This window comes from Lepisma saccharinum, chromosome 30 (genome assembly GCF_977018435.1).
Source record: "Lepisma saccharinum chromosome 30, izLepSacc3.1, whole genome shotgun sequence".
NCBI classification, from domain to species: domain Eukaryota; kingdom Metazoa; phylum Arthropoda; class Insecta; order Zygentoma; family Lepismatidae; genus Lepisma; species Lepisma saccharinum.
This window is the reverse complement of record NC_139258.1, coordinates 533044-555499: the sequence shown is the minus strand read 5'-3', so window position 1 is coordinate 555499 and position 22456 is coordinate 533044. Positions and strand designations below refer to the sequence as shown.

Here is a 22456-nt window from a genome sequence, read left to right as displayed (position 1 = left end):
AGCCCTAATTATATTATAGTATATACTTACATATTCTTACGTAGCTCATGTCAAGGGGTAAGTCGTAGAGCAGCCTACGGTTGAACCTCGCCCGCTCAATAAAGGAATTATTATTATTATTACTTTTAGTATCATTATATACTTTCTTCTTTGTGCTATTCTAATTGTTACATATATTTCAGGTCACAAGTATGACTACAGCGATTAGAACAACATTCTTGGTCATTGCAATGCAACTAATGACGCAACTGAAGGCAAGGGAAGACATTAATGTCCCTTCCGAGCACGAGCAATTGGCAGTTGCCAAACTGATATTTCTTGTGACAAAACACTATTTCAGCAAGTCGACCTGCTTGTCAGTATTGGAAATTGAAAACTGTGATACCTCTCTGGAGTTTATTAAATCGCTTCGTTACGTGTTTGAAGAGGATGTTTCCTTTATTGTCATGAAAATGCAGACAGATATAAATTTGGTTGTAGATCTGGAGGAAAGTTTTGTGAGTGCAATTTCTATGCGTTGCAAAGCCTACGTTATAATAAGTTCCCATGTGAAGGCAGTGCAACATTTTTTAAGTAATGGGATAGGTAGCGCATTGTTAGATAGGTCATGCTTACATCTTGTGATTCCATGTAGTGAAGCGAGTTCACATGCAGACATTTTTGAGCAAAACATAGTAAGTTACATCCCTAACTTGTTCTTGGTAAATCCTTGTCACTCTGAGTTGAACAGTTCCTTCGAAGTGCTGACTTATACCGACGAGGTGTCTGTGGTTGCCGTTTGGGATGGTAATAGTTTTATTTATAGTGATACGTTGTTCAGTGATAAGGTATCCAATGCGTATGGTCATTCGTTGGTTGTTACCTCAGCTGAATATGTACCGTTTACTGTGCTGGAAGGGGACGACATCTCAACGAACGACAATTTCTCGGGTGTCGAGTTCTTGATTCTGGAGGAACTCTCCAAAGCCTTCAACTTCAGCTGGACCCTAACTTTCCCTGAGGACGAATGGGGAGAGCTCTTCGACAATGACACAGGCACAGGGATGGTAGGTGACGTAATCAGCGGAGATGCAGACATAGGCTTTGCAGGATGCTGGTTGCAATACGAAGGCAGCGGACCCATCGACTCAACTATACCTTACATGAAACTCTGCTTGACGCTGTTGGTACCACGTCCTGTTCAGCTGGTAAATATATACACTGTATTCTTACCTCTACGTTCCTGCGTATGGTGGGCCGTGTTTTGTGTGTGCATTGTTACGACGCTATCTTTGTACTCGGTTGCGAACGTGCTGAAAGTACTCACCACTTCAGATCGAACCCTTGTTTACACAAGTTTCACAAACAGCGTTTTCAATGTCGTCAGCATGATGGCGCAGCTATCGGCGAATTGGCCATTACATGGATCCATTCGCCATTTACTCTTATTTTCCAGGTTCATTTTCATGATTATAGGCTGTGCGTATTCCAGCAAACTAACATCTTTCCTCACAATACCTATTTACGAATCAGCAATAGCTACCATTTCGGATTTCATTAACAGCAATTTACTGTGGACCACGTGCGAAACAGACTTGTACGAAATGTTAGAGGAATCCGATGACTTGTCCGAGCAGGTTTTGGCGAACAAATTCGTGTTCGATAATGGAAGTTTGACATCCAAAATGGTGGCCAGTGGGCGATATGCCGTGTTCGTGGAGTATTTGGAGGCAGGGAACGTCGGGTGCATCGAGCATGTTGGAGAAAAGGGCTTGAAAGAGCTTATTCTTCTGAAGCAATGCATCTACACTGTGGACAACATCATCATGTTGCAGAAACATTCTCCGTACACTTCTAGATTTAACAAGGTTATCAGAATTTTGTTGGAATCTGGGATAATTCGTTTCTGGGAGAGCCAACTGATACTTCGTCACTCAAACCAATCAACGGATCTTCTCTTTCAAAGAGTGACGTCAGAGGAGAAACAACCCTCTCCTATTAGCCTAGCTGCATTGCAGGGAGCGTTCGCTCTCTTGTCTATTGGCTTAGCTTTGTCCATTGCTATGTGTGTTCCTGAATTGATTTTTAAGCGTTCCAGAAATACTGAAGGATAATGTAGATACCAGACAAGTATCTAGAAATATATTTCGGGGGGAGGATCCGAACCAAGTGTCTCAGAAATAAAGATGATAATAATAATAATTTCGAATTTAAGTTTGAAATGTATGATATTTAATTAAGTGTTGTGAACAGATTTACACCTTTATACAACACCGTGTGTTTAATACATATGCATAAAACTATTTTACAGAGTAAGGTTAGACACATAAATCAGTAACTACATTATTATCGAATTTCATTTCCATTGGGACATTTAACGTTACCAATTTGTCCATTCCATCCACGTGTTGGATTTCAAGACTCCAGTTGCAATTATTATTATTATTATTATTAATAATAATAATAATAACAATAATGTTTAAATTGAAACAATTGAATTATAAGTCAATTAAATATTAATTAAAATATGTAATTTTATTAATATTGCATTTTTATTATTACATGAATACTTAAAGTGAGCCGCAGTAGCTCAGTCGTTAGGGCGTCTGACTACCATGCGAGAGACCCGGGTTTGATCCCCGGCGGGGGATAATCGGGATCAGCGTCGTATAAAGTGGGTACCTGGAGGAAATTCCGGGGGGTAAAGGCGGTCAGGGGCGTGGTGCTGATCACATCACCCCCACCTTCGGCCATGATCATGAAAATGTGGGGCCCTGACTCCACACCCCCTATACACCTTAATGGCGTGATGCAAAGCACAGGGGAGCACTTTACTTTTTTTCCATGAATACTTAAATGGATATTATAAGAATATCAGAATAACAGCATACTATATTTATTATCTAGTTTGCGTCTACTTAAGATCGCCAAATTTGTATAAAAACAAGGAAATTAATGTCAAACAGATAAAGAATTGAATATTTATTGAATAGTAATAATTCCTGATTAATATTTTATGCATATTTTCATAAGTAGTAATGTGCATAAATATCCTTTCGTACTGTCCTTCAAAGCCATATGATCCCAATCCTTGAGTTCCAAGTTCTTAGGAAAAAAATAACCATCGATTGCAACAAATGCTAAAAAGTAAATTTTCATTATTTTAGTACTTATTAAGTCTTTGGGGGGGGGGGGTCCGGACCCCTTGGACTCCCCTAAATACGTTATTTGGTAATACATATGTGTCTGCATAACAAACACATTCGTACGAATGAGTTTTCGTTAGTATTATCTTTTCTGTTCTTAAATGTGTTTCAAAACTTAAAATTCGAGATAACTTTAATAATTCAGTTGTTATTTATAACACTTATTCAAACTTGTAATTTTGTCTTGCTCTTACTTCATCTATACTTTCTTCCACTTTGATTTAGAACATAGGTATAGCCACTGTGAGAATTAACCTTTTCCTGGAGGGTTCACTCAGTGGCGTATTTGTAATTTTATTTTGGGAGCTAGATTTTTTGGGGTAGGCAAATTTGTTTTGAGTTTGAATTTGTGTTTTAGTCCACTTTATGCACAGTAAGGCAAATAAAACTTGAAATACGAAATTAATTTGTATTCTGTTCCAAGATCCCATAGCTGGTCCCCGTGGCGGAGTGGTTAGCACATTTGTGAATGTTCATTCAGCAATTTCATCACTCATCCCCATCTTCGCAAATTAGAGAAAAGTGGCACAACAAGCGAAGTAAAATATAGCAAATCAATCAAGCCCCCCTGATTGTTGGATAATTAGTACAATGCTTTGTTTGCACAGACTATTATCGATTCTGCTGCTATAAAAGTCGAACAGGAGCGGCAACCTTGCATGGTAGTTATGTATTCATAATTATCATCAAATATTAACAACACGTAACAATTTTCTGGACCTAGAATGTTCGATCCAACCGCTAGGCGGCACTAGCTGTATAGACTATATGTTGCACGGAGAGATTTCCGATAATATATTTCGATATTTAAAGAATAGATATTTTAAGGAACTTGCTCCTACAATCGAAGAATAGAAATCGAGGAGAACACAGCATTTCTTTCCTTCTTTCATGACTAGTTTCTAGAAACGCATCCACTAGCAAGTAAGAGCAAACGGCTACAACTTCTTTGCTATATGTTCTGTACAATGGGATGCATAAGTATTACCAAGCAAATTGCCAAAGGCCAGTGTTCTTACCTTAAAACAATTATTTAATGAATGACGTAGCAAAAACACACAAGATATAATACAAATTTATCATCTACTGATGCAAAAAAATCTTACCTTAAAACAATTATTACCTTAAACAAGTATATAGATCTTGCTCAAGATAGGGACAGATGGAAGGCCTGTGTTGCTGCAGCCATGAACCTTCGGGTTTAAGAAGGTTAGAGATTTAGTTAGTTAGATAAAGAATTGAATATTTGTTGAATGTCAAAAATGGATGTTAGATCCAGTTGACGAAAAGTAAAGTTCCTGGTAATATTTTATTCATATTATTATGAGCAGTAATTAAAGTCATTCAAAGTCGTATGATCCCAATATAATCCTTGCCTTCCAAGAAGGAATAAATTACCCTTGATTAATCAAAAAGTATATTTTCATTATTTAATTGTTGTTATTTTAATATTTTAATATTTTATAATTTAATTTTAGAACTTAGTCTTTCGGGGGTCCGTACTCCCCCCACCTAAATACGTTCTTGGTGCGTGTGTGTTTGGAGCAAGGGTGTCAGTGCCAGACGAATGCTTCTGTCCGCGAGGTGGAAGAACTACGCCATTCCGTCTGTAGGCGTTGTTAGGGGAAAGTGCGCAAAAGCTTTAGAAAATGATTGAAATTTAAACATCAATTTAACTTATTTAAATTTTGAAATACGTCTTTCTTTCAAATATTTCTTGCGCGCTATAGCACCGTAACTTGTATTAATTAGCCGAAACTGTAAGGAAATCTCCTCAACACACTCCAAATCAATCAATCAATCAATATTCATCAATCATCATTCAAATAATGTCCTTCATACTGATCTAACCAGAGCTAGGATAATCAATGGCGTACCGAAAGGGAAGCTAACGATGATGCATCATTCATTCTTAGAGTCAGAATAAGCCTACATAGGGAAAGCGAAGAAAAAAATATAAACAATGCAAAAAGTACAAAATAGACTTTAAGTTTCTTATACTTGGATAGGCTATAAGCAGGCACGTATCTAGAAATATATTTCGGGGGAGGGGGGTCGAACCAGGTGTCTCTAGCTTACATATAGTTTAGATCGTCATAATTAACGACTTTAATGTAAAACATATAAATAATTGAATATTTATTCAATAATAAATAAAGAATGTTAGATCTAGTTTACGAAAAGTAAAGTTCATGATTAATATTTTATGTAGTAGTAATGTACATAAATCTTCTTTGATAATGTCATTCAAAGTTATGATCCAAATATAATCCTTGCCTTCCAATAAGTTCGGCGGAAATAACCATCAAATAAACAACAAATAATGTATATTATCATTATTTAGTTTTAGTACGTGGTAAATTTTTTTTTGGGGGGGGGTTCGGTCACCCTAAATAGTTTTTTTGTTATAGGATCTATGATTACGTTTACAAGTTCTCATTATACAAAATTATCTTGTCACGTATATAGGTAGTTACATGACAAACAATTGATAAATATAATTTATTCTTCCTTCCAGATCAGGAATGGACTTCAAGGAGAGTTACATACTTATATTGCTTATTCTTCGATCTTGATCATGGGCGACAATTAGTTCTACACCAGATGTTTCTCATAACTTATCTAATGTGCTGAAGAGAGTAGCTTTGCACTATTGTCAACACTGCAGACATATGACGTTAATAGAATCGCCGGAAAGCCTCAAGATTCCTACATTTCTAGCAGAAATTCACAGCGAAAACTACCATTCAGTGCTTATTAAAATGCCTACAACGGACAAAACCAAAACTATTCATCTTGATGAGGCTTCATCATTATCACCGACAGTCACCATGAACCACATAACAATTGCATTTGTTTCCATAGAAATGACGATAGAAGATTCACTTCTATGGTTAATCAATATCTTTAGCATAAATACCAGTGGCGTCTCGTGGCCTCAAATTTGGCCGGGGCTTATTTTTTAAAGAATTTAAAATATAATGACAATTCACATGAATTACAAAAAAAAGGTATTTTTTTCTTCTAGACTACAAAACTGGACTTACTTTTTTGAAAGAATTTAAAATGTAATGACAAATTACATGAATTACAATAAAACGGGTATTTATCTTCTTCTAAACTACAAAACTGGACTTATTTTTTTAAATAATTTAAAATATAATGACAATTCACATGATTACAAAAGAAACAGGTATTGTTGTGAAACATACCTTTCTACGAACGTTGACTCCTGTTCAACAGTTCATACAGTTTGGAACATCTCACACGATCCATTTTCAATTGTCTATATCCACAAGTTCAACTTATTAATAAATCCTTGAATCTTATCCATACTATATAGTCAGAATATTTTCGTTTCTACCTTGCATTTTTCTATTTAGTTCATTCAAGTGTACGAAAATATCGGAAAGATGTGCCAACTTAGATACCCATTCATCATCTGCAAATAAATCCGCATATGCAGAGCACAGATGTGATAGAACTGAACTGAACTGAAATACTGTAATTGTTGTCTGACAATGTGTGGATACTTCGGCGAAGGAAAAGGGCAATAAAGTTTAAGAAGCGCCAACAAACAGGCACAAAACAACCAATCGTACATAAAAGATGCAGTATTACAAACAAAGAACTCGCTTGAATAGCTCTATTGTATGATTGGTGCGGGCCGCTAAAAGGCACACAAACCTGCCGCCTGTAACCCATCAAACCGGCCCAATATTACAGGCGAGAATACATATAAGATGAGCATACCATAACAATATTGAGTAAATAAATTACATTTAATTTCTATGAAAACATAAAAGTTATCAGCAAGAATAAACAAGCACCTTCTTACTTAAATATTACAATATTAGGTAAAATTTCGCGTCACACCTTTCACCTTGTGACGGCACGCTAGTGTGCCGCGGCACACCGGTTGCGGAACACTGGGTTAACCTATTGTTCTGACATCAATATGAATTTGTTATTATTTGTTATTTTACGTGTATATATTTATTTATTACATGTTCAAAATATACAAATTCTTACTAACTCAGCGTACAAAAAATTACACTTACAGAAACAAAAAAATAAACTTTATCAAATTCATTACATAATAAATTCCAAAGCGGAACATAGTCTAAGCTATATCTCATACACGTGCACTCATATTAACTCATTGTCATTAACGATAAAAGAAAGTTATCAAAAGTGGTTATGTTGAACGTATCGTAATATAAATGACAGTATTGATTCAGTGGATATGTTAATATTCTATATTGTGAATAAATTACGCATGCCATTAGGATTATTCATCATATAAGCACATATTTATGTAATGTTTCGTATGACTAGGAAATGTGAAGGAGATATTGACGAATAAATAAGCTAATAAGCCGTTTCTACTACTTGTGTTTTAGTTTGCACTTCCCCTGCAGATTCTTCGCAACAGCTATTTCCATTATATGTGGTCCGACTTACTCTCAAATAAAGTATTTCCGGTCAGGTCATATTCTTGTACAGTGGGATCCACTGGTATTGCTCGGCAACTTGTCCATTTCGTTAATTTTTCTCTTACATCCTATGTGTTTTTAAGCGATGGATTTTTATGTATGCTGGTGCAGAAGATGTCAACAGCTTGTTTCGAGTTTTCTTTTAATTCTTGAAGCTCTTATTGGGTCAAATAAAGTGCACGAACATGGTGATGGACAATTTGCATGGTAATACTCATGGATCCCACTGTACTGTACGTGCAGTTCCCTGAAATTTACCATGTGTATCATCGTCAAGTTTCTAAAAGATTCCATCCTCGGACAAAGTGTTCTATGTATACAGCTCTTTCTACATATACATATATCTCTTTTAAATTCGAAATGCGTTCTGCTCTCAAATACACACTTCTTCGAAATCTGCTATTTCTTCCACAAATAAACGCTTGTATATAAATGTGTGGGTTAAGGTAAGAGTACAGAATAATATTAATTAATCTGCCATTAAATTTAAGTCACATGGCAGTATTGTTTTCAACCTGCGTTTAACTTAGTTAAATTGTACAGCATAATTGTACTTGTTCTGAAGCAGGTAAATGGTCAAGGCAATATAGGAATTGTAAGCACATCGAAATCAGAAAATAGTTGCTACATTTAGCAAAATTGCTATTTCAAATATTATCATTATTTTATTTCTTCATTCATTCTCTATTTAGTCTATTTCAGCGACTATTTTGAAAGTTTTGGTAGATATAAATTAGTTGCTTGTTTACAATATGTGTAAATGCTATTAAGTGACGTTGTAAATACTGCAAATGTGCATCTAGTTCTCATTCTACTACATGATAGTTCTAAAACCTGTCCATTTCAAAAAGCTTATACGTCTATATTGACAAATTACATAAACAATCATATAAAACTCTTACACAGAAACTGCAATAAAAGGGCAATAATGTATAATATAAACATTAAGTATCCATACGAAAAATACATTACATTAATAAAAACATCATTCTAATACTGCACGAGCACACAGTGTACTTCTTACTGAAAAAAATATTTTGCATGGCATAATAATGTCCAAAGATCCAAGGAAAAAAAAAAAAGATGTTCAGGATGTAGCCACGCTAGTCTCAATTAGCTTCACAAGTGACATCTTGAACCAAATTTAGTAAACTTTACTGTGCATGGAGTTAAAGGCATTGTAAACTCGAAACAAGAATAAATCAGGAATTTAGTGATTTCAGAAGACTTGATAGAAATCAATAAACTACTAAAGATTGATGGTACATTGATTGTTTGTTTGATTTGTTGTTTTAAGTCAACTTTATGCACAGTAAGGCTAATCGGAACTGGACCTACAGTTTAAAGTGGGATTCGAACCACTATGTGCCTTCACCAGGTATCGAACCCTGAACCCTCCTGATTACAAGGCGACGACGCTACCACTGCGCCATCGGAGGGGTTACGTAGAAGTAGACATGGTTGAAACAGATTTTAAACTTCCACAAGAGAATACGACACACAAAAAACATAAAGAAGTATATAAGAGAGAGAGAGAGAGAGAGAGAGAGAGAGAGAGAGATAGAAATTAAAAACTAGGAAAGGAAGAAGAGAGAAGATGAAAAATGAAAATGACATTCAAGTAATGGAAATTTAAAAACAACAGTTTCTGTAATATCTATTGTACCTGAACTTGTTGCACTGTTGTTATCTCAAAAATGACATCTCAAACATTTCTCAACAGTTTTTGATTCATTGCAGTTTTCATGCGTACATGTCGAAATATAGAGGAAAGCCATTTCTAGGCACCGAATGTGGATTACTTGGATTGCTATTATTGACCCTGCTTTACTAAATTTAAAGCATCGACTACCATTCAGCAGATTGGAGAACCCTCACAGAACTCATCTGAAAATGCTTGAGATGATCGAAGGCCCTTTGGAGCACAGCCGTCGCCTGAACAGAAAGAAACTCAAGCTCCTGAAGAGGACCAGCATCCCAACGAGGCCGAGGATGGCCATCCAGTAGTCCGCCCCTGTCATCCCCACCTCCCTAAGGAGCATCTGTGGTTCGTGGAGATGACAGTAGATCTCTGTCTCCGGGCAGTGCATCCTCGTCCTGTTGTTTCCGTAGATGGACGTCACGATTCCCTCCAGGCCGAAACGGAGGTAGCTGGAGTACATGACGATCTTCATGTAGATCGGGATGTCTGCGGCCGACCCTATCCCGTACACGGCGATTATCATCAGAGGCACGGTCACGACTGGGCCTAAGAAAACTCCGTTCTGCAAAGAAACAAACATCTGTACAGCTACCTATCGAAAACATGCTCAAATTACAGTGCTTTTCACTTAAAATTGTAGGTCCAGTCACGATTAGTCTATCTGAGCTTGAAGTGACTTAGAGCTCAAATAACTCTATGTCTCCCTCTCTCTAAAACTCAAATAACTCTCTCTCTCTCTCCCTCTTTCTAAACTCAAATAACCCTCTCTCTCCCTCTCTCTAAAACTCAAACAACTCTCTCTCGCCCTATCTCTAAAACTCAAATAACTCTCTCTCTCTCTCTCTCTCTCTTTCTAAACTCAAATAACCCTCTCTCTCCCTCTCTCTAAAACTCAAATAACTATCTCTCTCTCTCTTTAAAACTCAAATAACTCTCTCTCTCTCTAAAACTCAAATAACTCTCTCTCTCTCTAAAACTCAAATAATTATCTCTCTCTCTCTCTTTTACTAAACTCAAATAACCCTCTCTCTCTAAAACTCAAATAACTCTCTCTCTCCCTATCTCTAAAACTCAAATAACTCTCTCTCTAAAACTCAAATAACCCTCTCTCTCTCTAAAACTCAAATAACTCTCTCTCTCTCTATCTCTAAAACTCAAATAACTCTCTCTCTTAAACTCAAATAACCCTCTTTCTCTAAAACTCAAATAACTCTCTCTCTCCCTGTCTCTACAACTCAAATAACTCTCTCTCTAAAATTCAAACAACTATCTCTCTCCCTCTCTCTAAAACTCAAATAACTCTCTCTCTCCCTCTCTCTAAAACTCAAATAACTCTCTCTCCCTCTCTCTAAAACTCAAATAACTATCTCTCTCCCTCTCGCTAAAACTCAAATAACTCTCTCTCTCTCTCTCTCTAAAACTCAAATAACTCTCTCTCTCTCTAAAACTCAAATAACTCTCTCTCTCTAAAACTCAAATAACTATCTCTCTCCATCTCTCTAAAATCAAATAACTCTCTCTCTCTCTCTCCCTCTCTCTAAAACTCCAATAACTATCTCTCTAAAACTCAAATAACTATCTCTTTCCATCTCTCTAAAATCAAATAACTCTCTCTCTCTCCCTCTCTCTAAAACTCAAATAACTCTCCCTCTCTCCCTCTTTCTAAACTCAAATAACCCTCTCTCTCTAAACTCAAATAACTCTCTCTCTCTCTCCCTCTCGCTAAAACTAAAATAACTCTCTCTCTCTCCCTCTCTCTAAAACTCAAATAACTCTCTCTCTCTCTCTAAAACTCAAATAACTCTCTCTGTCCTCTCTCTAAAACTCCAATAACTCTCTCGGAAACCTACAACAACGACTGGTGGTTCGTCGTGCTGACCACACGTCACCACCTTGGGTGAGAGAGTAATTAGAATCAGGTGGGAGCGAGGTCGGCAGTCACGTGCTGTTGCGCTGCGGGTTATTATATTATTATTATTATTATTTAATCGTACGTACCATTTCGTTTAGCGTGCTTCCTATTGACAGACCCAAGCTTTCAGCGACGAACGCTATGAGCAAGCACACAACGAGAAACTGCGTGAACCGAACGAATTCCATTGGCTGGTTGGACATGAAGTATACAAGCGTGCCGTAGACTGCACCAAGCACAACCTGAAGTTAAAGATGAAGAAATAAACTTTGCATTAAGTTTCCTGTTACGCTATGTGTAATAATTGAAACACTGCATTTGTTCGTTTACTATATTTATAAATGGCCAACTTTCTGGAGACATACGTAATAGATAGGCAAAATTAGGGAATGAGACAATACACATGAATTATTTTTATGTATTAATCAACTCTAAATTAAAACTGCGTGTACAACAATCCAATGATTGATTTATATACAGGGTGTCGATAAATTAAATGTCTATTTTGTTGAAATAGTGATTTTACTCGCAATGTTTTTCATGGTATATGTTCATTGCACATTACTTTCAACAAGTGCACCATCCACATCTGTCGGCAGAGGCGCGAAAGACGTTTTGGAGCATTGCCGGTGTTATCGAGGCAGCAGCTTCTGTAATGCTCCTCCAATGTGGTAAATTCCCACACAAACATGTCCATTGGAGTGAGGTCAGGGGAACGTGCCGCCCAAATCAGGGATCCCCCGTAGCCAATCCATCTCTCAAGGCAGTGAGCATTCAGGAACGTGTAGACATTTAAGCAGTGGCGTCTCATGCTATTTATTGTTAGGAGAGCTGCATTTATATATATAAAAATACCTTAACTATTTGAAGATGAACTTCATGCGGCGGTCTTTCATTGAATTATTCATTTTTACTTGTACGATCTACCATTCAGAACACCATATTATATAACTTACTGCCAGAAAACAAATAACTCTTTGAATCGATTCGAAATCTTAAACAATCTAAACGGACGCGTCACATGGCAGGCCACTGTTTATCTCGGTAATCGCATGTTTATGCGCGGTGTCCGCCGTCATAGTGTGAAGGTTTCGATTTCTACCACTTGGCAGCGCCACCGTACATTGGACTGCGTTAAATGCAGCCCAGATTCTAGCATTACAAGGGTCTAGCAGGGAGGGAAGTGGAAGCAGTGCTTACGTTAGAATTAACATGGAGATGTATCTCCGAGGGGGAAGCGGCTTCATATATTAGTTGGCCTCTTGTCGCGCGCCAAGTGAATTTGAAAGCTCCACACAGCGCAACGGAACGCAGTAAGATAGCGGAAGTAAAAATATTTAATTTTTGCATTAATGGGAACAAAATATAATTTATAATTTGTTTGAAGGGGGGCTGCAGTCCTGGAGCCCCTTCATCGGCCGCCACTGCATCTAAGGCATGATGGCATGGTGCCCTGTCTTGGTGATGTGTGTTCACCCGAACCATTACCAGGGCCTCCACGATGGCGCAGTGGTAGCGTTGTCGCCTTGCAATCAATGGGTCCCGGGTTCGATTCCAGGTGGAGACACAAGTGGTTCGGATCCCACTTTGAACTGTAGTCCCGATTAGCCTTACTATGCATAAAGTGGGCTTAAAACACCAAATCAACCAACCAACCAATCCATAAGATCGGCAATGCTCCAGAACGTCTTTCGCGCTTGTGCCGACAGATGGGGAGTGTGTCGTGATGTGGATGGTTCACTTGTTGAAAGTAATGTGCAACGAACATATACCATGAAAAATATTGAGAGTAAAATCACTATTTGAACAAAATAGACACTTAATTTATGGACAGCTTGTATGTCAAAATGACAACTAGAATTTCGTAGTTCCTGCCCATGGGCGGAATTTGAGCTTTTGCTTTGGGTGGCCAGACTCTGGGATAAGCATATGATATTATAAACTAGGGGATATTCAATAACCCTCAGGTATTGAATATCTCCTAGTTTATAAGGGGTCCGGAGGCCTTCCCCCGGAAATTAAAAAAAAAAACAACAACAACTTAAAAGCACTGAGTTTTAGGCCTTTTAGATTTGAAAATGTTAAATTTCCTCTCTTAAGTAAACAAATATTAATTAGTATATTGGTTGTCAGTTTTAAAACAAGCAAAACAGTACGATTATTGCATTTTGCATTTCATTAATTTGTTTATTGATACAATACTCGCATTACTTTAAAAAAGTTACGGTACAATAGTAATATTCAGAAATTTTAGAAAAATTAAATTGAAAAGTTCTTTTGATGCCTCAGCAGTAACTGTTGACTCAACACAAAGTCATTTTACGTTTATCTTTCCTCAAACTGTACACATCAATCAAATCGTCTAAGACCCGCTATTGCGGCGCAATTACAGCACATGCCATCATGCCAAACGTCAAGATTTGCGGCATGTCCCCAATGGCCCTTCCAGAACTCCGCCTATGTTCCTGCCTGAGATCGAACCCTACACTGCTCACAGTAAAGGAAACAGTAGTAAAAATAGGCAAGAGGAATCCTTACCTTGTTTACAATACCATTACTAGGGAAGGGATTTTAAGGTTCAAAATTATGGTTGGGAAAGGGAAATAAAGATTCTGAAAATGTTTAAAGAAAGCTGCTGATAAAATGCCTTTATTCAATGCTCTCTTTATCTGCACTTTCTGTATATAATGCGCGCGGACCGCAGAGAGAACGGTGGCTCTGACGAATAAGTAGTGTTGAAATTTGTGTTTTCTCTCGCGGGTTTAGCTACATTATCTTGGGAACTATTGGGGCGGCAATTATTATACGTCAACGATTACCGACCAATCAGCATCCTCCCAGCCTTGTCTAAATCCCTAGAGCATCTCGTTAGCTATCAATCCTGGGACTTCGTAACGCGAAATAACTTAATAGATCCTTTTCAGACTGGCTTTCGAAAGTAACCACAGCACTTGCACGGTTCTTGTCAACGTAACCGATGACATGAGGCTAGCCATGGACAAACAACCTACGATTCTGGTACTTCTAGACTTTTCAAAAGCATTTCAAACCATTGATCATAAAATTCTACTCGCTAAATTACCATCGTTATTCAATTTTTCCGACTCCGCGGTTAATTGGTTCTGCTCTACAAGAACGTCAACAATGTGTCGTTGACCTACATGGAAAATCTTCGTGGAATGGCACTGTACTTGGCCCCCTCTTATTTGCTCTGTATATAAACGACCTCCCGACGGTGCTTAACTGCTGTAAATACCATATCTATGCCGACGATTTTCAGTTATAGTTCTCTTCCTCCCGCCAAGAAATACTGCATGCAATAGAAATTGTGAACAATGACCTTAAACAAATAAGTACTTGGTCTGCACACCATGGCTTACATCTAAACCCGACTAAAACCCAGTGTATTCTTGTAGGTTCCCCTAGAATTTTGAGCAAAATAGATAAATCTAGCCTCCCTAAACTCAACGTAAATGATACGCATCTGCCTTTCTCCACTACTGTTAAGAATCTGGGTGTGATACTCAACCACCATCTCACCTGGGCAGAGCAAGTTAACTCTGTATCTAGAAGAGCTTTCGGTGCATTGCATTCACTCTATCGGCTCAAAAACTTCCTTCCTGAACGCATAAAAATTAAACTGATCCAGTCTCTTGTCTTTCCCATTGTTGACTATTGCGTCATTGCTTTCTTGGGTGTCAATCACGAGCAAGCTAAACGACTGCAGCGAATGCATTCGTTTCGTTTTCGATCTAAAATATTCAGAGCATTTGACGTCGTACTTAGCGAAGGTCGAGTGGCTTAAATTAAGCGATAAATGAAATTTTCATAAGTTAATTTTACCGTACAAAATCCTCCAAATAAAAGACCCGCAATATCTCTATAACCGATTTCAACATCTTTCCGACTTTCACAACCAGATCGCGCGAAAGGTCTTTGCTCTCCATTCCACTCCACAAATCCAAGTTTTATGCAAATTCCTTTACGGTTACCTCAGCAGGCCTTTGGAACAAGTTGCCACCTGAAATTCATGTCTCTTCCTCAATTGTGACGTTCAAAAAATTATTAAAGTTACACATATTATATAATGAAAATTAAATGTTTGATTTCCCTAATAAAGTGGTGCAGAGAATGATAGAAGGACGTAAGGCACAAAAATGATTTAACGTAATAGTTAAGATGAATTATCGTCAAAGTATACCGTTTTGGACTGTGCTTAGGTGGGTGTAATGTTGGACTGTGCTTAAGTAAGTGTAATTTTATGTATTTGATTGTACGTGTGTATGTGTAAGAACAAAAATATGTATGTGTGAGTGTGTGTGCCCGTATCTATAGGTTAGGTTACCATTCTTATATGTATTTTTTCTTTCTATTTTTTTATTTCTCTGTAATTTGTATATGTTTTTCCTTCTTTTTCAATATTTCAATATTCCACATTCATTTTTTTTGTAAACATGGTCAAGTGGAAGAAAAGGCTCCACAGCCTTAACTTCGCAATGTGAAAGAAGACGAAATAAATAAATAAATTATATTATACCATCTTATAGCTCTCGTTCTGCTCTACAAAATGAAACTATAGGGTTTTATGTAGCTGCTCAAGAAGAGTGAAAATAATTTGTTTTTCTGTCCAATTTTTTAAGAAAACATGAAAGAAAAGGGAGGTGCTGAATCATCGAACAGGGATAAATATGCTAATCTCACGAAAAGGTGACTTCACTTCATGTCCTAATTACATACCTCAAACGATCGGTATGAAAACAGCTATAATTTTGGAAAGGCGCTGCACATTAAAATCCCTTCCCTAATCATAACTCTTTCCAATTCTTCTTACCTGGAATGGAATTCGCGCCACCGTCGAGGCAAGGAAATAGGGCTTCAGTCCGTACCACCTGTTGAAGTACTCTCGCTTTACAAGCTTCACTTCACCAGGAACTGAAAAACAAAGACAAAAAAACATCATCACTCTAATGAGTATAATGTGTATTTTTGCACAGGCAGAATAAATGCAATTTTACAATAACTCATCCTTTGTGACTAATCATTGCATTCTCTGGCGTGCCTTGCGTTTTATAGTAATTGATATGATTACAATACCATCAGTATTTAACTAATTCTACCTTGTTACTTGCAATCCATATTATATATATTTTTTCATTCTACAGGGTGAGCCAAAAGTCACGAAGGGGTTATAACTGTGAATAACATTTTTATCGATCATTAGTTTCCAATGAGATTTCACAGACTTGAAGACCAAGGATGGGAGATTGTTTACACTTATGTGTGGAATATAATCTCAGGTAGGTGTCCGCCATTATGGGCCTCACAGATACGGGCCCTGTGTAGCACATGATTTAAGTGAATAATTCGTGATAATTTGTTTCAACAAGATGGGGTCACAGCACACACGGCACGTGACTCAATTGGGCTTCTGAGGACCATTGTCCGCCATCGCATCTCGAGAAAAACTGACATCAATTGGCCCTCCCGTTCGCCTGACCTCACTCCGCTTGATTATTTTCTTTGGGGCTTTCTGAAGGACAAAGTGTATGTGAACAAACCACAAACGTTACAACAGCTCAAGGACAATATTCGTGCAGAAATACGGGCACTCGGGCCAGAAGTGTTGACCCCTGTCATGCATCATGTGCTACACAGGGCCCGTATCTGTGAGGCCCATAATGGCGGACACCTACCTGAGATTATATTCCACACATAAGTGTAAACAATCTCCCATCCTTGGTCTTCAAGTCTGTGAAATCTCATTGGAAACTAATGATCAATAAAAAAGTTATTCACAGTTATATCCCCTTCGTGACTTTTGGCCCACCCTGTAAAAGCATGAGTAGCTTTGCTACAGCCATGGACGTCCGCGAGATTTTTTTCAGGAAGAAGCGAACAAGGTAATTTTTTCCAGAGGGGCAAAGGGAGCATATTATTCCTCTTAATAGTGAAGCCCCCCGCTCAAAAAAACAGTATTTCAGTCTGAAATTATCATCTTCCTTCAACATCCTTAACATAAATGACTGTGACTGAAATGAAATTAAGTGTGAAATATATACTTTTAGAGTAGACATTCATTTTCCAGTGGGAAGTGACCCCCTTGCCCCCCTTCCGCAAGTCCATGGCTATAGCTACTCTTCCAAAAATGTAACTTCGTTACAGGCACTACTTCGGTACTTTTGCATAAAAATTATACAATCATATGGGTATTCAAAAGAAGCCCAATAGATTCCGTCATTGTTATCACAACATTCATTATATTTGAGAGTAGTGTCAACATCTGTGATTTGTTATTACTAGTTTATAAGGTAGCAAAGTGGCCTATCAGTAAAACTTTGATATCTGAGAATAATGTTTAAATTTATAAATATATTTTTATTACGAATAATTATTTCAATTTTTTAAATAGATTAATATGAAGGTTAGGTGGCAACACTGACCTACAACCAAATTAGGACTATGAAATTTATACCTTTTACTAAGGAACAAAGATAACATATCGCGCTACACAGGGACATAGCGACATTTCTTCTTTTGCTACTGATCGAAAAAAATAAAATATCACTAAATACACTAAAAGCCACATTGGTATGGCGTCTGACTGCAACACGGGAAACCCGGGTTTGATTCCCGGGATGGGGGATCTAAGGTCGGAATTTTTCTGGCCTTGTACCCACATAAAGCGGCTCTGGGGCGCACACAGCCTCACATCAATGGTTACCTGGGGGTGGGGGTGGTAAAGCGGCCGGAGCGTGGTGCTGATCACATCACCTCTAAAGTGGCAGAGATCGAGAATGTGTGACGCCCGGCCCTACCCCCCTTTACCTTACCATACCACTAATGTATTAGAATTGAATTGTACGGCCGCTAGTCTCTTATAGCCTAGCTGTAATGTTTTTCTTGGTATGAATACATACTAAAAAAAATATCCTATACATTGATTTCCCTTCAAAATTGAATATCAGTCAGTTTTGACCCTAAATTTCAGCCATTTGCATTAAATGTGGTGAAAAAAGATATGGAACATAAAATGTAGCCTGAAATTTACTGAAAACAATGTTTTTTACCCCAGATTTTTTAGCTGAGTTATCATAATTTTCGCAACTGTCTGCATAGGCCAAAAATGTTGCAAGTCATGGAACAAAAATGGCCGCCATTTTCAAACGAAGTCTGGTTTTAAAAAAAAAAAATGCCTGTTTTGAACTACACTTGTACAGGGATTACAACGACAAACAAATGAAAAATTTTAAAAATGGTCGAGCGACCAGTGCTGGACCATTTGGTACGGATTGACCCTGTAATTTTAGACAATTTCCAATAAACGTAAAATTTTCGTTAGAAGGAATAAAAAAACAAAAATTTTATTTTTTGTAGAGAAAGAGCATGACTTTGCAATGATTTCAACATCAAAAGTTTTTGGTTCCATCATACCCACATGATGAAAATTCAGATTTTCCTAACCTACTTTTCCCACCCCAAAAATTAGGCTACAAATCCATTATTAGTCTTTTTATAGGCATTTGTAAAATTTTTTGAGTGCTAATGTATTTTTTTCTGAAATCCTCATTATTTTATTGAACTTTGTGTAAAATTTCAAAGAGATCTGATGATTGGTTAAGGAGAAAATAAAATGTAAGCAAGGGTATCTTGTGTCGAGGGTCTTAAGAGTGACAGACAGCACTGATTTGATGACATTTCAAAGTGCTGTAAAATGAAAACCGTTTGAGATAGAGTGAAAAAATTTAACGGGTTTCTTTCAGCCATAAAGGAAGGGTGTATACCAAATTTCATCGAAATCGGAGTTGGTGGGTGTCAAAATCTTAGTTTTTTTCGTTGATTTGATGTGGAATGACCCATTCACGATGAGTGAATACTGGAAAATAATTATAGAACACACTTTACAATGCAATTGTAATAGGCTGGCACGAAGTAATGGGTTCGAGTCTCGTCCCCGCATGGGATTGGGTGTTTTTTTTTCTGAGAGTTCCTTCATGAATGTAATCCAATCCAATTTATGATCTTTCCACTCAATGTTCCGTATAGGTATCGGCGGTTCTTTGCGAAATCCTCGCTCAAATTCTAATCATTCTTCTTTCTCATCGTTGAGGTTGGCTTAAACATGAAGAAAAGCGACACAAAATTAGAAAAATGCAAATACATCTACAACCAGAATCGTCAGGTATGTGAGAACTGTGTTGAGGATAATCAGCGCCACCTATCGGGTCTTATCTTTACTGGGGAATCGTCATTTGTTTCGGGTTAGTTTGTCTCGCGCGCGCGCGCCAGGTCTACGCGCGATTGAAAACCAGAAGTTAAATTTGTCCAGTGTTCGGATTATAGTTTTCTTCCAGGGAAGGCTGTGGGGCAAAGATTACGTGTTCCATGTTTGCAAGCGAATTGCGTTCTACTGCAAAGCGATCGGGGTGGGCCATAATGAACACGGAAGTGTTTTCGATGCACGATGGAGCCTGTCCTGTCAAAAAGTGTTGGGCGTTTTCACTCATTGGGGTAAGTGTTTCTTTGCCATTTCATAGTTTAAAGTTCTTTTCATCTTCTAATTGTCATTATATTCTATGCTAAGCCTAGTTCGAGTCACAAGTATGGTTTATGTGAACGTCTGTCGTAGTTTTTGGCCCGCGGAAATGAATTGTATCCGGTATCAGTTATGACGTCATGACGTTATTGTTCGAACATGCATCCGTGAGAAATGTTGAGTGGATTGGGAATAGTGTTTTTCATACGAACGTTTGTCGTTGTTTTTAGCACGCGGAGATGAGTTATAAGCGAGTAATTAGCGATTTTATGTGGTATGACGTCATCGACCCACCTGTGGCCGCTTATCGTAGGGGTAGGGGTGAAGGTCGTAAGAGGGAACCGCATATTTTCAAGGTTGCGATACAAGTTAATTTAGTAATTGCAGTAGGGTACGCAGGATTTCATCAAGGGGGGGGGGGGGGGTGTTATTTCTAAAACTTTTTTCCAAATTCACATTACCATTGTTTTATTATACTTTAATTAAATAATAATAATCACAATTAATTAATAATGCTTATAATTAATTAATTAGCTAAATTAATACTAATACTACTACTAATACCACTACTACTACTACTATTAAGTAGTAGAGATCTACATAAATATAGTATTTATGAAAACAGAACGAAATTACTTTCTAGTCATTCGATTTTTATCAAATCCTGGGAGCATTTTTTTGTTTCTTTGTTACGAAATAATTGTCTGGTCAACGAGGTGAGACATTTTAAGTGTGAAGAAAATCCATAAATACAAGAAAATATATTAAAATAAATTGAAATAATAAAAGTATGGAATTCATCCAAGGAGCTGCGGTGGTCTGGTCGGTAGAGCGTCTGACAATCACGCGGGAGATCCGGATTCGATTCCCGAAATTGGTTGGAATTTTTCCGGCTTCTTCCCCGCATAAATGTCCCCGATAATTCACATCTGAATTGTCTCCCTGTTCTTACCAACAAAACATTTTACAATAGTTAAGCTTATTGTCGTTTGAATAATTGTCTAGTCAACAAGGTGAGACATTTTAAAGAGAGACATTCAAACGTGCTGCGGTAAATAATACAATGGGAAGGCAGACTGGTGACTGTATTCTTGTCCGCCTAGCCTTTGTCTATACATTAGCCTCTAACAACGAACCAAGAACTTTCTTTAGTTAATTCTCATTGTTCACACAAAAAAAATACATGTTCGTTGAACACTGGCGTACGTAGAGGGGTGGCCGATGGTGTTCCACCCCCTACCGAAATTTTGAGAAAATCAGAATTTTCAAATAAAAATCCATTAAGAACTTTAAAAAAAATCAAATTGTGTAAATGCGAAACCTCTTTTAAAGTGGATCCCGATTACAATTTTTGTCTTTGAATACAATTTTAATAGACTGAAAAACTCCAAAAATACGAAATATTTTATTATGCATCCTGCCCTCCAAAACGAAGCCATGTGCTATCCACATTTATTATTCCAGCCCCTCCCGAAAAAAAATCCTGCGTACGGCAGTGTGTTGAACATTGTTGCAACTGAGATACAAAACAACTTTTTTTTTCCTCTTTTAAATCATAGTTACCCTAATCTAACCTCATAAACTCGTGTTTATTTTCAAGGCATCACTCTGAAAGGCGCGTGTGTTTGGAATGCTGTGCTTTTCTCCATGCTACATGGAAATAATAATTCAAATTATTATTATTATTAGTAGTAGTAGTAGAAGTAGTAATAGTAATATTATTGTCCCAGATCTTTGACTGTGAAAAATCGACCATTTAATTTTTTTTCCACAGCATTTTTCATAATATTTCACAAGCTCAAGCTTAAACCGGTAACCCCCCTTGCGTACGCCACTGATTAATTGTGAGTTATTTTTTAAAATTTTGCACGTCTATTACTCGTGCGTGTGTAAGGAAATGGTGAAAGTGATGATTTTCCGTTATTGTTAGGTTAGAAGTGTTGCTTTTTCACCGGGATAGTAATTTTACATTATTCTTCGATTTCCCGCTTGTTTTTGTGCAAGTATAACGGAAAATGCCTTTAAAAAGAAAATGGCGGACGTTATTCGGGATGTAAGGAACTGGACGTGCCGTGGTCACATTTCGGGGCTAAATATCTCGGTTATTTGTGGCTTCCGCATGTTGAAATAACTTTGACTTCATACAATACAATGTGTAGGTTAAAAAGAAAAGTCGATTTTTTAGAGGTTACCAGCGTCTTCTAAACCATTTCTTAATTACTATTATAAAACTTGCGAAAAGGGCCACCCAGATGGCGTAGTAGTAACGCCGTCGCCTTGTAATCAAGGGGTCCCGAATTCGATACCCGGTAGATCCCACTTTAAACTGTAGGCCAAGTCCCGATTAGCCTATCTGTGTATGAAGTGGACTTAAAACAAAAATATTTCTTTATTAACTATGGCAAAATTTTCTTTGACGAAAAATAAATGTGCGTGTGGTATTATTTACTTCTCTGTTCTTATGCGTTACTAGTCTGATCCACTAGTATTGGTCGGCAAATTATCCATTACTATTTTCATTAATTTTTCTCTTATATTCTGTGCGTTTTTAAGCGATGGATTTTTATGTAAGAAGTTGTCTGCAGTTTGTTTTGAGTTTTCTTGAATATCGTATTGGGTTAAACTAAG

General features: G+C 37.4%; 2 protein-coding genes across 2 annotated transcripts in view; one reads left to right on the top strand and one right to left on the bottom strand.

Annotated features, from left to right (window-relative positions):
• Nucleotides 1–239: 239 nt before the first annotated feature.
• Nucleotides 240–2093, top strand: LOC145981710 (glutamate receptor ionotropic, delta-1-like). The gene has a single exon (XM_083115112.1). The coding sequence runs from the start codon at nt 240–242 to the stop codon at nt 2091–2093; it is 1854 nt and encodes a 617-aa protein (XP_082971238.1).
• A 4910-nt stretch (nt 2094–7003) lies between these two features.
• The window catches only part of LOC145981778 (ATP-binding cassette sub-family G member 1-like), a 154530-nt gene continuing 139077 nt past the window's right edge, over nt 7004–22456 (bottom strand). Inside the window, exons 9-11 of the mRNA XM_083115194.1 lie at nt 16127–16227; nt 11382–11537; nt 7004–9945 (exon numbers count right to left, since the gene is read on the bottom strand). Of these exons, the coding sequence (XP_082971320.1) occupies nt 9565–9945; nt 11382–11537; nt 16127–16227 (638 nt within the window). The 3' untranslated portion in view covers nt 7004–9564. The remainder of the gene's footprint in view (nt 9946–11381; nt 11538–16126; nt 16228–22456) is intronic.